Raw genomic sequence first — 13,021 nt, 5'->3', positions numbered from 1 at the left:
AGTGTATTTTGATACACAAAGTCTAAAAATTGTGTGACAAATATTGGTTGCATATCACAGCCCACTGGTAAATGATTATTCTGTTTACAGTGATAGCATTCTACTTAATTTCCCACTAGACTACAGTACTGATAACTCACCACAATAAAATCTATCAGTTGAGGAAATGAGGGCATTATTCAAACCCTATCCAGGCATTTACAAGAATAAAAACACCCTTTCCCTGAATCATCTTTCCCAAGATACTATACATCAAGTATCTGGAAATAATAAATGGTGTTGTAATGGCTTGAGACCAGATAAAAGACAAAATAAGCACTTATTTTGAAGACATACATTCTTACGCACTTTATCAGGAATGCCTTTACACATGCATATTCATGAAATCAGCCAATCATGTGGCAGCAGCACAATGCATAAAATCATACAGATACAGGTCAAGAGCTTCAGTTAATATCCACATCAACATCAGAGCAGGGAAAAATGTGATCTCAGTGACTGTAGCATGGGTGTTGGTGCCAGATGGGCTGGTTTGACTATTTCAGAAACTGCTCCTGGGAAAACAACAGTTTGTGATGAGAGCATTCAGAGGAGGATGGCCAGACTGTTTTGAGCTGTTTTATAACCGTGGTCAACAGAAAGGCATCTCAGGACACAAAACCTTGAAGTGGATGGGCTACAACAGCAGAAGACTACATCAGGTTCCACTCCGGTCAGCCAAGAACAGGAATCTACAGTAGGTCTAGGCACAGACTTGGTGAAACTGGACAGTTGAAAATTGGAAAAACATCGTCATTTTCCAATTTTCAACTGCATTACACTACTGCCAAATGATTGGCTGATTGGATAATTGCTTGAATGTTCAGGTGTACAGGTGGTCCTAACAAAGTGGTCGTTGAGATATATATTACATACAATCCTAGCAAGATTATATTTTTCCCCATATGCTTAATGTAGTCTTTTTGTTTTTTTCTGAAAGCCTTATAGATCTCTTTAGATCTTGGCATGATGACACACCACATCTCAAAACCAAAGGAAACACCAGATACTAGGTATGAGAGGGGTATAAATAAAGACAGGTTCCACTTGCACTCCCTAAGCAGGTTCTAATCACTGGCACCCAATCTTGAACATCTGATTGTAATTGTATGGATTTCAAATTGTGATAAATGTAGGGGTATACTTACCTTTTCAATGTGACTAATCTGTTTTTTTTTTATTACTTTAAATTTTGGAAATTACTTCAAAATGTCAAATGTATGTGTCATTTGATAGAGTGTATTAGCTTTATTAATACCCACCGTTTCAAAGATGATCAAATGTTTGCTGGTCCAACAATTTCCGTGGGGTGTACTTATTTTTTCACACAACTGTATATGTGGGCATAGGAATATCTGACTTTTAAAAATATTTCTATCAATGATATTATACTTACTAATTAATACAAAGTAAACCTTTTAGTCTCAATAGTCAGGACTATGCATTTTATTATTTAAAACGTTTATGAACACATGGCATATGTTAATTAATTTAAATTGTGTTATTTGACATGTTTTATACCACAGTTCTGTTGAATTATCAATTCAATTCAATCTGATTGGCCAGAAAGTGTTCATTTTCTACAACAGCAGAGCTCTGACAGTAGTGCCGGCTGCAATGTTTATCTCACTGTGCTGGTTCCAATACATAACCGTTTCTATAGTAACGGCTAATTCTCAAAACTCACATGGTAGACACTCCCCATAATCTAAGCATGACAATAAAAACAATAATAAATGTGTCATCATTTATGTGGCCAAGCCTCTTGTGAGGATGCGTTTATTAAATATTTATTGAAAGGACTCTCGGGTGTCTCGTGCTTTGCAACCGACAGCAGCCTTTCCGGTTTCTCTGTAACATAAGCAGTGGGGTGTTTTTTAGGCTGGTGAGGGGACGACGGTTTATACAGTAGCTGCTATGATGTAATTCATAACAGGCACTAAACTTGTCTCAGACATTCCACAACATTAAATGCAAGTAAAAACACATGAAGTGTGACATGTTCTTTAATTAATTCAAATAAAACCTGTTGGAAATTGCTGTGGTATGAGAGGAATAAGCCACTTCTGCTCATGCTGTTATAGGAACCCATGTATTTATTAAGAAGATGCTCTATGTTTGCCATTCTGCCATGATATGAGAGGTTTATTCAGGTTTGGAACTACTCCACAAAATTCTCTTATTTTACATACAACATAGCTGTTTGGTCTATTCAGTTTAGTCTGCATCTCATGGCAGAAAACAAAAAGCACTGATTAAAAGCTTTATTTCTGGACACGCTGACTTTATGGTGCATTTTACGGAAGTGTTTTTGTTTTGAGCTGAATATGAGATCAAAGTTCACCAAACGGCTTTCCCGCTCGGTCTTAAAATCCAGATATTCCTGTAATACATAAATGAAAAGTGTATAAAAACACATCCTTGACCAGAGACAGAACTGTCTTTGAATTCCCTGATTTGGAGTTTACATTAGTGAACATTAAAAATAGTGTTCAAAAAGTCCTTTAAAATGTCTGTCCTAAAACATTTTCCAGCTTATATTCATGAGGGGAATTCAAATGGCAGCACTTTTCCTCTGTAACCTCATGAAGTAAATTCAGCGTAAGACAAGACTGAAGTAACTGAGGAAATATTTTCGATTTTAACATTTCTCTCAGTACCATGTTTTAATGTTTACCATTCTATGCTAAACATCTGAAACAACAACGTTAGCTAGATAAATAATGCATAAATAATAGCCTAGATCAAACCTTTAATTCAATACTAACTGGCAACATATTTCTAATAAATAGTTTGTTCCTGAACAACTCTTTTTTTTTTTCCCCCTAACCCACTTTTATTCCACACAAAATCCATTTTTCATTCCTCAAACTTTCTTGGAGGAGGAAATGAATAGGAATCCAATGCGCAGCACCAGAATAGCACAGCAGGTCATCACGATGTGCTAGACAACAGTGACTTAATGACGTTAGGCACTGAATCTGTAACCTGTTGATTAAACAAAATAAATGAAGGTCTTATTTCTTTAAACATTACTTAACATTTATTACAAGTAGAGCACCAACATATAAAGAATACAGCATCATAGATCTATACACCTCCAATACATAAACAACCTGTATATGGTTTCCAGTCGCTGCACAACAGCTAATAAAACAGTATTAGAAACTTTAAGGTTCTTTACAATCAGCTACTATGCTTCCCACAAAATTTCATTCAGTTTTGCTACTATTCAACCAGCAAACTGAGAACTCAATCATTCCAATGACTACAGAAGGTTAGGTAGTAGACATCAAAACCGACTGCTATCAAATCGTAAAGAAAACCACAACTAGAAGATATAAAACTTAAATTAGAAAAAGGGATAAAAGCAAATACAGACAAGACTGCTTGGATGCTGTGATCTACTGTATAAATATTCATAATACTACCAATAGATATCTCCAAAATTCAACAGTTCACATTTTAAGGCCTTACCCATGACAACACAGTGTATACTGCCTCTTTTTGGCACTTCATTGGTACAATCAATAAACAGCACCACAAACATTCAAAATCTTTCACTGTGTTTCTGTGGCAAATTAACATGACGAATACAAGCATTAGTGATTCGCTATTCTTTTTTTGATCCAACAGAGAAGGTAAATGTTCTTTTATATAATAGTGCAATGAAAATTTGTTTTGTTTTTTGACCCTAAGCTCGTTATTTGGCTAAAATCTAGTGCTTTAACAGAGGGGATCATAAGTAAACTATGAGTGCCCTTATGTTATTAGTTGGTGCTTTAAAGAACCCCAAAACAGCCCATGGCAATTATATGGAAAGGTGTGCATACAATCCTTCATACAAGGGTATAAAATTTACACAATTTGGCAAGTTTTCTGAATACTTTAGGCATCATCCTCAGGCTGACATTGAACTGCAAAACTTAAGCCCCTAAATGACTCAACTTATTTTTTCCCCCCCAACAATACATCTAATCTGTTTATTCTAAAAGAAGGTGGTCAAACACTCTAAAAAAGATGATGGCTGCTATTTGGCCCAGAAATAGGGAAAACAGCTAATGTGCAAATATTATGTCTTTTTAAGGAACTCTTTCAGACTCAAGGCCAAAAGGTATGACACATACATACTGATAATAAATATTTAACTTACAAATTTTAAGAAAATAACTAGAAGTAGGATCTTAAAAATAAAATATTCTCCACAATGCATTCTAGTCTTTTAAGAAAAGAAATAGGAATTGGAAGGGAAAAAAGTGTTTTTCTGTGCAAACAAGGAAACATGAGAATCTGTGTACAAAGAGGCTACATAAAAAAGACCACTTTAGCCCACTAAAGTTTAAAAAAAAAAGAAAAAAAAAAGGAGAATAGATGACGTAAACATTACTACTCATAAATGGTGTTGCCTCTTCCTCTCTGTAGCTTATCTCTACTGGATGGTTACATTATACACCTTTGTTATGTGTCCCACTGGCATGGTGGCACTGCTGCCAACTGCTGCGGCTGATGAAGGCCGTTCTCTCCTGACGTATCTCGGTTTGCGCACTGCAAATTTCAACAAATTAACAAAATAACTCTTTCCATCCACCCAATTCAAAACACTTCTTGCCTATTGACATTTATTTTCAAGTGACAACTAGGGCCGAGAATTACCATACAACATCCTAGTTTTCATCATTTTCTGGTATTAAAAACTCTTGTCTCCTAACTGACATAGGCTCATTTTCTCTCACTGAATAGCAGCTAAACGGCTACTTTTACGGCCAAAAATCACACTCAAGCATTGTCAGAGGCATAACTACAGGACAGGCAAAGCAGGCGATTGTTGGGGCCCTGAGTTTTGAGAGGGGCCTCCGAAAGCCTTCATGAACTCAATGAACACGTATAATCTCAAAACTAAGAAAATGAAAATAATTACATTCTAAAATGCTTTTCTTTGTGGATTTCTAATGCTCTATAAAGGAAGCTGGGTAACATAATGGCAATAAATGGGAATAAAATTCTTGAAGATCCTTTGCATTTTACTGCCTGGGGCCCCCACCGTCCCTAGAACTGCATCTGAGCACGGTGGTTTTATTCTGACATTAGTTAGCTAGCCGTGTTTACACAATTAATCTTTGCCAGTTGATTGCTGATATTCTTACAAATATCATGCATTTGATGCTTTTCAAAAATGCACATTCATGCAAATCTAATCTGGCTTCGTATACATGTATAATCATTAAAACAAACAAACAAAAAATCCTGTCTTTAGATAAATAGAATTTGAGAGTTTATTTCACCATGCAGACATTGACTACGTTTACATGGACAGCAGTAATCTAATTATTGACCTTAATCTGAGTAAGACAACAATGTGATTAAGGTGTTTACATGAGTCGCTTTTAGAATACTCCTCATGTACCCGTTTTACATTTTATCGAACACAGTTCGATTAACAGCACACGTCATTACGTCACCGTGCCCTGACGTCCCTCCAGAATTTCACGTATCAACATACAGTTGGTCTTCGTTATGGTACCGTATACAGTTTTGGGTGTTTTTATAAAAAAATTTTTTACGAACGTTTCAAGTGCGGTTAATTATTTGTCATGCTATACGTGCAAATAGACAACTGCTTGAAGCCATGGAATGCGTCCCAAACCGCGTACTTGCCGTCTATATAGTAGCCAAGATACATGTATTTCTCCTACTACAGTCCTATAGTAGGCAAGTATGCGGTTTGGGATGCAGCCGTGCTCTCTTTTTTGCCGTAAAACGGTTGAGCACTGCCGTGTGTGATCGTGTCCTGTCGCAACATGCGGTGAAAACTCTCACACGACATAAATAGTGTGATTAAGGTGTTTACATGTCTGTTATACACGTCGATAATGCGACTAAAATAAGAATACTAAACATGTTCGAATTCGATTTGTGTTTACTACGAGTATGACCTTTATCGGATTACGGTAATTAAAAATAGCTGTTTACATGGTAGTTTCATCAGAGTATTGTCTTAATCGGGTTAATAGTGGATTATTGTTGTCCATGTAATCGCAAAAGGGGGCTTTTACAGTTTGTTGGAATATATATATTTTTTTTATTGAAACAAGAAAAGACTATACATGTTATCTAAAAAAAAAAAATTACCCCAATTTTTCCCTACTATAAACAAGTTCAACACTTGTCAAAGTTTTGAAGAATCAATGTAGTATTTTCAGATGTAGCTCATCCAGAAACTGTCGTTTTTTCGATTGTGAATAATATGGCAGTACGCAAAGCTCTGTCCAGTTATGCCTTTTTTGGGAACCATTTTCAATGCAAAATTTCGAGCAAGAATAAACACAATATTTACCCATATTGTGTCTGACATACCAGAAACTCAATATTAGCTTCTTGTTTATAGAACTGTTGTATAAAATCTGTTGTATTAAAATATCACACTCACAGTCATGCTGTTGTACTGAATATCGGCACAGCTGTAATTACCTGCAGCAAATCAGAGCCGTGCTGATATTCAGTACAACAGCACTTGCTCATGTGATATTAATTAAGCTATATAGTCTAAGAGATGTTATTGGTCCTATTCTCTTAAATTTTTTAACACTGTCATTTCTACCTGTAGTGTCTTGTCTTAAGATTGCTTCTAGCTTTCAGTAATATATATCTCATTTGTCAACATGGTTAAAATGTGTGTGATATCATCCTTACTAGTCTAAGAAAGTAACAATACAGTATTATTTCCTATTTCCTTATTAGGTCACACATTCTTACTGGTACACAGTCACAGCCCTTATGATAACACAACACTTAGATTTCACAATCAAAAGATAATAAGAAATGAGATATTTACTCACCTGAGGATGACACAGCAGGCATCATTACAGCCTGTTTTTTTTTTTTTTAAAAAAAAGACATTAATATATAACCATTTTTATATAAACTGAAGAATTAAATCATAGCATGCTCAAAAAGTGAGCTCCAAGTGATTTATTTAAGATTAAGAAAAGCTCACCGTTTCAGTTGGTTGAAATATGAAAGCTAGTGGAGAGTAAAAACATACTTTAAATCATCTTAGACCAAACATTAACCAAAAGGTTTAAGGCTTAATAAATAATGTCCAGACAACAAATCAAGATTTACAATCAGTGTCTATTTCTGTCTTATTATATACCAGCCTCTGGTGTTTGTCTAATCCTATCACTTGGCTTTATTTGTATTTCATTACCTTTGCGTCTGTAGAAGACACCGGGGAGATGGTTAGAACGTTTGAGGTAGAAGAACGAGGCGACAGAGAGAATGAGGAAGAGACTGATCAGCAAAGTGCCCAAAAGGACAGAGGCTGCTACACCCGGACCACCTGTCAATACAAAGAAAACAAGTAAAAGTACTTTGTGTACAGCATTGATAAAAGTTGTATTTCTGAATGATTCAACAATATCGGACAAAATAACATACTCCAGTATTATGGCCAGAGTGCCAACAACCCAATTTATTAGAATTGTGTGTAAAATGATATCAGAGGCATCACATCCACATCTGCTCTTCCCATCCAGAGAAACAATCCACAAAGCTACAGAATCTGGGTTGTTGGAGAGTCGTAATTGATCTAACAGCTAAAATGCTTTTGAAAGCTCCAGGTCAAGCAAACCGTAGAGAATATGATTAACTGACCAGATGGTCTCAAAATATTGCTATATACACAAGCCTTTATTTTTTATTTATTTATATATTTTTTTTATACTTGCATGAAATAAATAGTATGCTATTTTTGCCAAAACTTACTAAAAGTGTAAATGCTGTGAGCTTACCTATCTTGACTATTGTGGATATTGAGGTGCGGTCGACAGCTAGCATAAAGTAAAAAGGGAGACAGAAAAAAATTAATAAAAACCTAATAGAGAAAAAAAACCCTAAACAACAATAATTATAAATAAATAAATAAATAAATAAATAAAAATAACCACCCAACAGGTGGTCATACTATGCTTTGCAAAACAACAAAGCCTATGACAGTACTCTCTCTAGATTTATCTATATCCATCCAGCTTATATTATCTTGTTTTTTACATATACTCACACACACACACACACACACATACAGTATCTCACAAAAGTGAGTACACAGCTCACATTTTTGTAAATATTTGATTATATCTTTTCATGTGACAACACTGAAGAAATGACACTTTGCTACAATGTAAAGTAGTGAGTGTACAGCTTGTATAACAGTGTAGATTTGCTGTCCCCTCAAAATAACTCAACACACAGCCATTAATGTCTAAACCGCTGGCAACAAATGTGAGTACACCCCTAAGTGAAAATGTCCAAATTGGGCCCAAAGTGTCAATATTTTGTGTGGCCACCATTATTTTCCAGCACTACCTTAACCCTCTTGGGCATGGAGTTCACCAGAGCTTCACAGGTTGCCACTGGAGTCCTCTTCCACTCCTCCATGACGATATCACAGAGCTGGTGGATGTTAGAGACCTTGTGCTCCTCCAGCTTCCGTTTGAGGATGCCCTACAGATGCTCAATAGGGTTTAGGTCTGGAGACATGCTTGGTCAGTCCATCACCTTCACCCTCAGCTTCTTTAGCAAGACAGTGGTCGTCTTAGAGGTGTGTTTTGGGTCGTTATCATGCTGGAATACTGCCCTGCGGCCCAGTCTCCGAAGGGAGGGGATCATGCTCTGCTTCAGTACGTCACAGTACATGTTGGCATTCATGGTTCCCTCAATGAACTGTAGCTCCCCAGTGCCGGCAGCACTCATGCAGCCCCAGACCATGACACTCCCACCACCATGCTTGACTGTAGGCAAGACACACTTGTCTTTGTACTCCTCACCTGGTTTCCACCACACACGCTTGACACCATCTGAACCAAATAAGTTTATCTTGGTCTCATCAGACCACAGGACATGGTTCCAGTAATCCATGTGCTTAGTCTGCTTGTCTTCAGCAAACTGTTTGCGGGCTTTCTTGTGCATCATCTTTAGAAGAGGCTTCCTTCTGGGACGACAGCCGTGCAGACCAATTTGATGCAGTGTGTGGCGTATGGTCTGAGCACTGACAGGCTGACCCCCCACCCCTTCAACCTCTGCAGCAATGCTGGCAGCACTCATACGTCTATTTCCCAAAGACAACCTCTGGATATGACGCTGAGCACGTGCACTCAGCTTCTTTGGTCGACCATGGCGAGGGCTGTTCTGAGTGGAACCTGTCCTGTTAAACCGCTGTATGGTCTTGGCCACCGTGCTGCAGCTCAGTGTCAGGGTCTTGGCAATCTTCTTATAGCCTAGGCCATCTTTACGTAGAGCAACAATTCTTCTTTTCAGATCCTCAGAGAGTTCTTTGCCATGAGGTGCCATGTTGACCTTCCACTGACCAGTATGACGGAGTGTGAGAGTGATGACACCAAATTTAACACACCTGAGACCTTGTAACACTAACAAGTCACATGACACCGGGGAGGGAAAATGGCTAATTGGGACCAATTTGGACATTTTCACTTAGGGGTGTACTCACTTTTGTTGCCAGCGGTTTAGACATTAATGGCTGTGTGTTGAGTTATTTTGAGGGGACAGCAAATTTACACTGTTACACAAGCTGTACACTCACTACTTTACATTGTAGCAAAGTGTCATTTCTTCAGTGTTGTCACATGAAAAGATATAATCAAATATTTACAAAAATGTGAGGGGTGTACTCACTTTTGTGAGATACTGTATATACACACACATACATACATACATACATACATACATACATACATATATATATATATATATATATATATATATATATATATATATACACACACATATACACATACACACACACACACACACATACATACACACTATTCTCAGGTACAGTGCAAACTGCATAAAGTATACTTAAGTATAATAAGAAATGAATAAATATAATTATTGAAAAAAAAAAAACTATATATCACCTTCATCTCACCCAACACTTACTGGTGTTGCACAGTGTCAAGTTCTCCAGATCTGAAGTTAAAGAGTCACACTGCACACACTGAACAGTGCTGTTCTCCAGAACGTGGAGACACCCTAGTGGACAACAAACGTCATCATTAGATGACCTGAATGACCTGTACATTCATATACATCAAACTTAAAAGTTATAATCATCAAATATCAAACACCAGAGAGGTGATCCATGAGCTAGTGAAAGAAAAAAAATTAATACGTAAAAATCTAAGGTATACGTAAAAATCAAATGAAGAATGAAAAGTTTACATTTAAAGCACATATAGTACATGAAATATTACAGTACTGTGGAATTCTCAATTCTGATTGCTCAGAAGTCTTATACAACACTGGCTTGGACAGTAGTGCCAGCCACAAGACAAATCACAGGTTTGTATCAATGCGCTCATTCTAACATGTGGTTTCAGGAACACTTCCACAGCAACTTGTATCTCAGATATGCCACATAAATAGATTAAAAATGGTTTGTAATCGTCGATATGGTGACGTGAGGAGACGTTTCTTTAACCATTTTTGGAAGGAGTCTCCAGTGTCAGAGCTTTGTAACAGTCAGAGATAAAGCTTTAACATTAAGATTTCTGACATGGGAAAGCTTTCAGTACTGAAAGTGGTTTCTCAGTAACGAATCAACAAATGTGTTTTTGCATCATTAATTTAAAGAGAGAGAGAGAGAGAGAGAGAGGCGCTAGTGAAGGAATTACTGTTTAAAGATGTTATAATAAAAGTAATAACACGAACTAAGTATTACAGGAAAACAAACAACAGGATCTTTTGATCTGGCCTGACACATTATGTTTCGTTCCATACTTAAATCCTTGTGTGCAAGTGTGTTTTAATGAAGAGGCATTTAATCCTAAGTGCTATTTTAAATACAGTGCACTTCTCAAATTTCAGCACTGAACACCTCTATATCCCTCCTTAACGGCATTCACACCGTGTGCGTCTATTGTAAACAAAACGCATTCTGAATGTGAATCCCAACTGAACGTGTGTAAAAAAAGGCAGATAAACGAGTACCACAATGTGTGCTGTTTATGCAGGTTTCATTCATTTTCTGTGTTCTTTTACAGCAATCATCTAGGTTTCCTAGTAAAGCCTAGAACAAACACAAACACAAACACACACACACACACACAATTTAATATGTTAAATCACTTGCCATATTATTTAGTGATAGGTCATACACCTTTAATATTTAACTCAATACAAAGATGTATTTGAAAACTTTGACTCTTAATTGTAAAACCAGTATTGGGGGATAATGTACTGAATAAATGTACTTTCGCATGTGCTAAAAGGAAAAACAAAAAACAAAACAAGACACATACCTGGATTCGTGGAATTTCTAACGCAAAAAGTGCAACCCAGATGATGTAGCAGACTCTAATCATTATGAAACTAGTCCTGTGGGTTAGATTAATATTGGTTCGAATCAGTGCTGATTTAAGATCATATGTACAGTATATCGCTCCCCATGACGTCTAGTACATTAGATGAGCTTTAAGTCCAATGAACAAGTCACATTCAGCATCACACCTGTCTGAATGATTAACATGATGAATTACGCTTATTTCCACAGTAAATCCTTTCACCCACTAAACCACCAAGACATACATAGTGAAGGATAACTTTAGCATTTAGCTAGTACATACTCTACCATCTCATATCAGTATGGCTAGGTGGCTAATATTACTTTGCCGAGTGTTTTGAATCTCGAAGACCGTATAATTTCCTGTCAAAAAATACATAAAACAGAGACAGACATTTATCATTTTATAACAGTGGATAAAAACAAACCTGAACTTACCTACTCAAGCATCACAGCTTGTACAACGCGTTTCTACACCAGCGCACTTCCTGTTTATCAGGTCATTTGCCAAAATAAAAGTTGATTGTTATCTACGTGTAGAGTACTTCAGTTTTTTGTTGTTGTTGTTGTTGTTTGGTTATATTTCGTTTTATATATGAATAGCTATAGTAGAACATCAAACATGACAAATATCAGAAATGTGCACTGCAGTTCCAATCATAAAACACATCTTAAAGCAAGTCATTTGCTCTTATTTAAGGCGATTCAACACCTAAAAGAGCTTGATAATGATCCTAGCTGATGAATGAACTCATGTCAATGCATACAGGTGAGGAGATGATGGATGTGACTTGTTGGTGTGATTTGTTGAAGTTTCTCACGCATTATAAATCGTGATTTAAGACACAATCTTAAATAAGAACCGATCCAGACCCACAGGACTAGTTTGATACTGGACATATTTGAAATGATTATTGCATTTTTTCATTTATAGTTATATATTAACGTTGTGGAACGTCAATGAAAAGTTAGTTCCTGTTATCATTTTATGATTTACAGCAGCTATAAACTCACTTTACTTCACTTTCTCTTGAAGATAAGCCTTGTGTGTCCTTATGGACATTTTTCTTTTTGTTGTTGTTGTAGAAAATCATTTTGTCTGTGTTAATGCAAACAGCATAAATTTCGCAAAAGGTGTGTATTTTTATTGGAATTTTACTATTTCACCCTCATTTGCTTTTATCTGGGCCGGATTATCCGGTGGACATTATGGGCATGGGCCCGTGTGCACTTGGGGTCCAAGCGAGGGTAAGAAAATATTTTTTTTCCTTTCCTTTTTTTGGAGGACAGTGTCTGGTTTGGCCACACAAGATTACAAAAAGACACTCTCCAATTCACATCAAAGCCTGAGTTGACAGAGTATGTTGATAACCAGCGTCATTGTACCAATATAGCCTGATGGGATTGGTTTGGTTTTGTCAACTCGAAACTAATCCCGTAACCTTGAGTTTCTTCAACTAGCTTCATGATACAGGCTCCTTTTACGGTATTTACATAACTGTGTATGTGTGTGTGTGTGTGTTATCCGTAATCCAATCCACAACAGGCGGCTCTGGATGCAGGTTTTAATTCTAGCTGAGCAGGAGCTGCACCTGAATCCACCTGTGTAATCAACTGTTCTTT

At 36.8% G+C, this 13,021-nt stretch overlaps 1 protein-coding gene across 2 annotated transcripts; it reads right to left on the bottom strand.

The window, feature by feature from the left end:
* Positions 1-3,325: 3,325 nt before the first annotated feature.
* Positions 3,326-12,063, bottom strand: c11h1orf159 (chromosome 11 C1orf159 homolog). Of its 2 annotated transcripts, XM_053635844.1 has the most exons (9): positions 11,837-12,063; positions 11,358-11,433; positions 11,047-11,125; positions 9,997-10,089; positions 7,830-7,868; positions 7,247-7,378; positions 7,034-7,059; positions 6,876-6,906; positions 3,326-4,584 (listed from the first exon to the last, which is right to left on the bottom strand). In XM_053635844.1, exons 2-9 carry the CDS (start codon positions 11,418-11,420, stop codon positions 4,469-4,471), a joined length of 579 nt encoding a protein of 192 aa, XP_053491819.1. In that variant the 5' UTR covers positions 11,421-11,433; positions 11,837-12,063; the 3' UTR covers positions 3,326-4,468. The 2 variants fall into 2 exon arrangements, with proteins under 2 accessions (XP_053491819.1, XP_053491820.1); XM_053635845.1 differs by having other exon boundaries at positions 11,358-12,063.
* Positions 12,064-13,021: the final 958 nt, after the last annotated feature.

The sequence above is a fragment of the Ictalurus furcatus genome, chromosome 11 (genome assembly GCF_023375685.1).
Source record: "Ictalurus furcatus strain D&B chromosome 11, Billie_1.0, whole genome shotgun sequence".
In the NCBI taxonomy this organism is placed as follows: Eukaryota; Metazoa; Chordata; class Actinopteri; order Siluriformes; family Ictaluridae; genus Ictalurus; species Ictalurus furcatus.
This window is presented reverse-complemented; position numbering and strand designations above follow the sequence as displayed.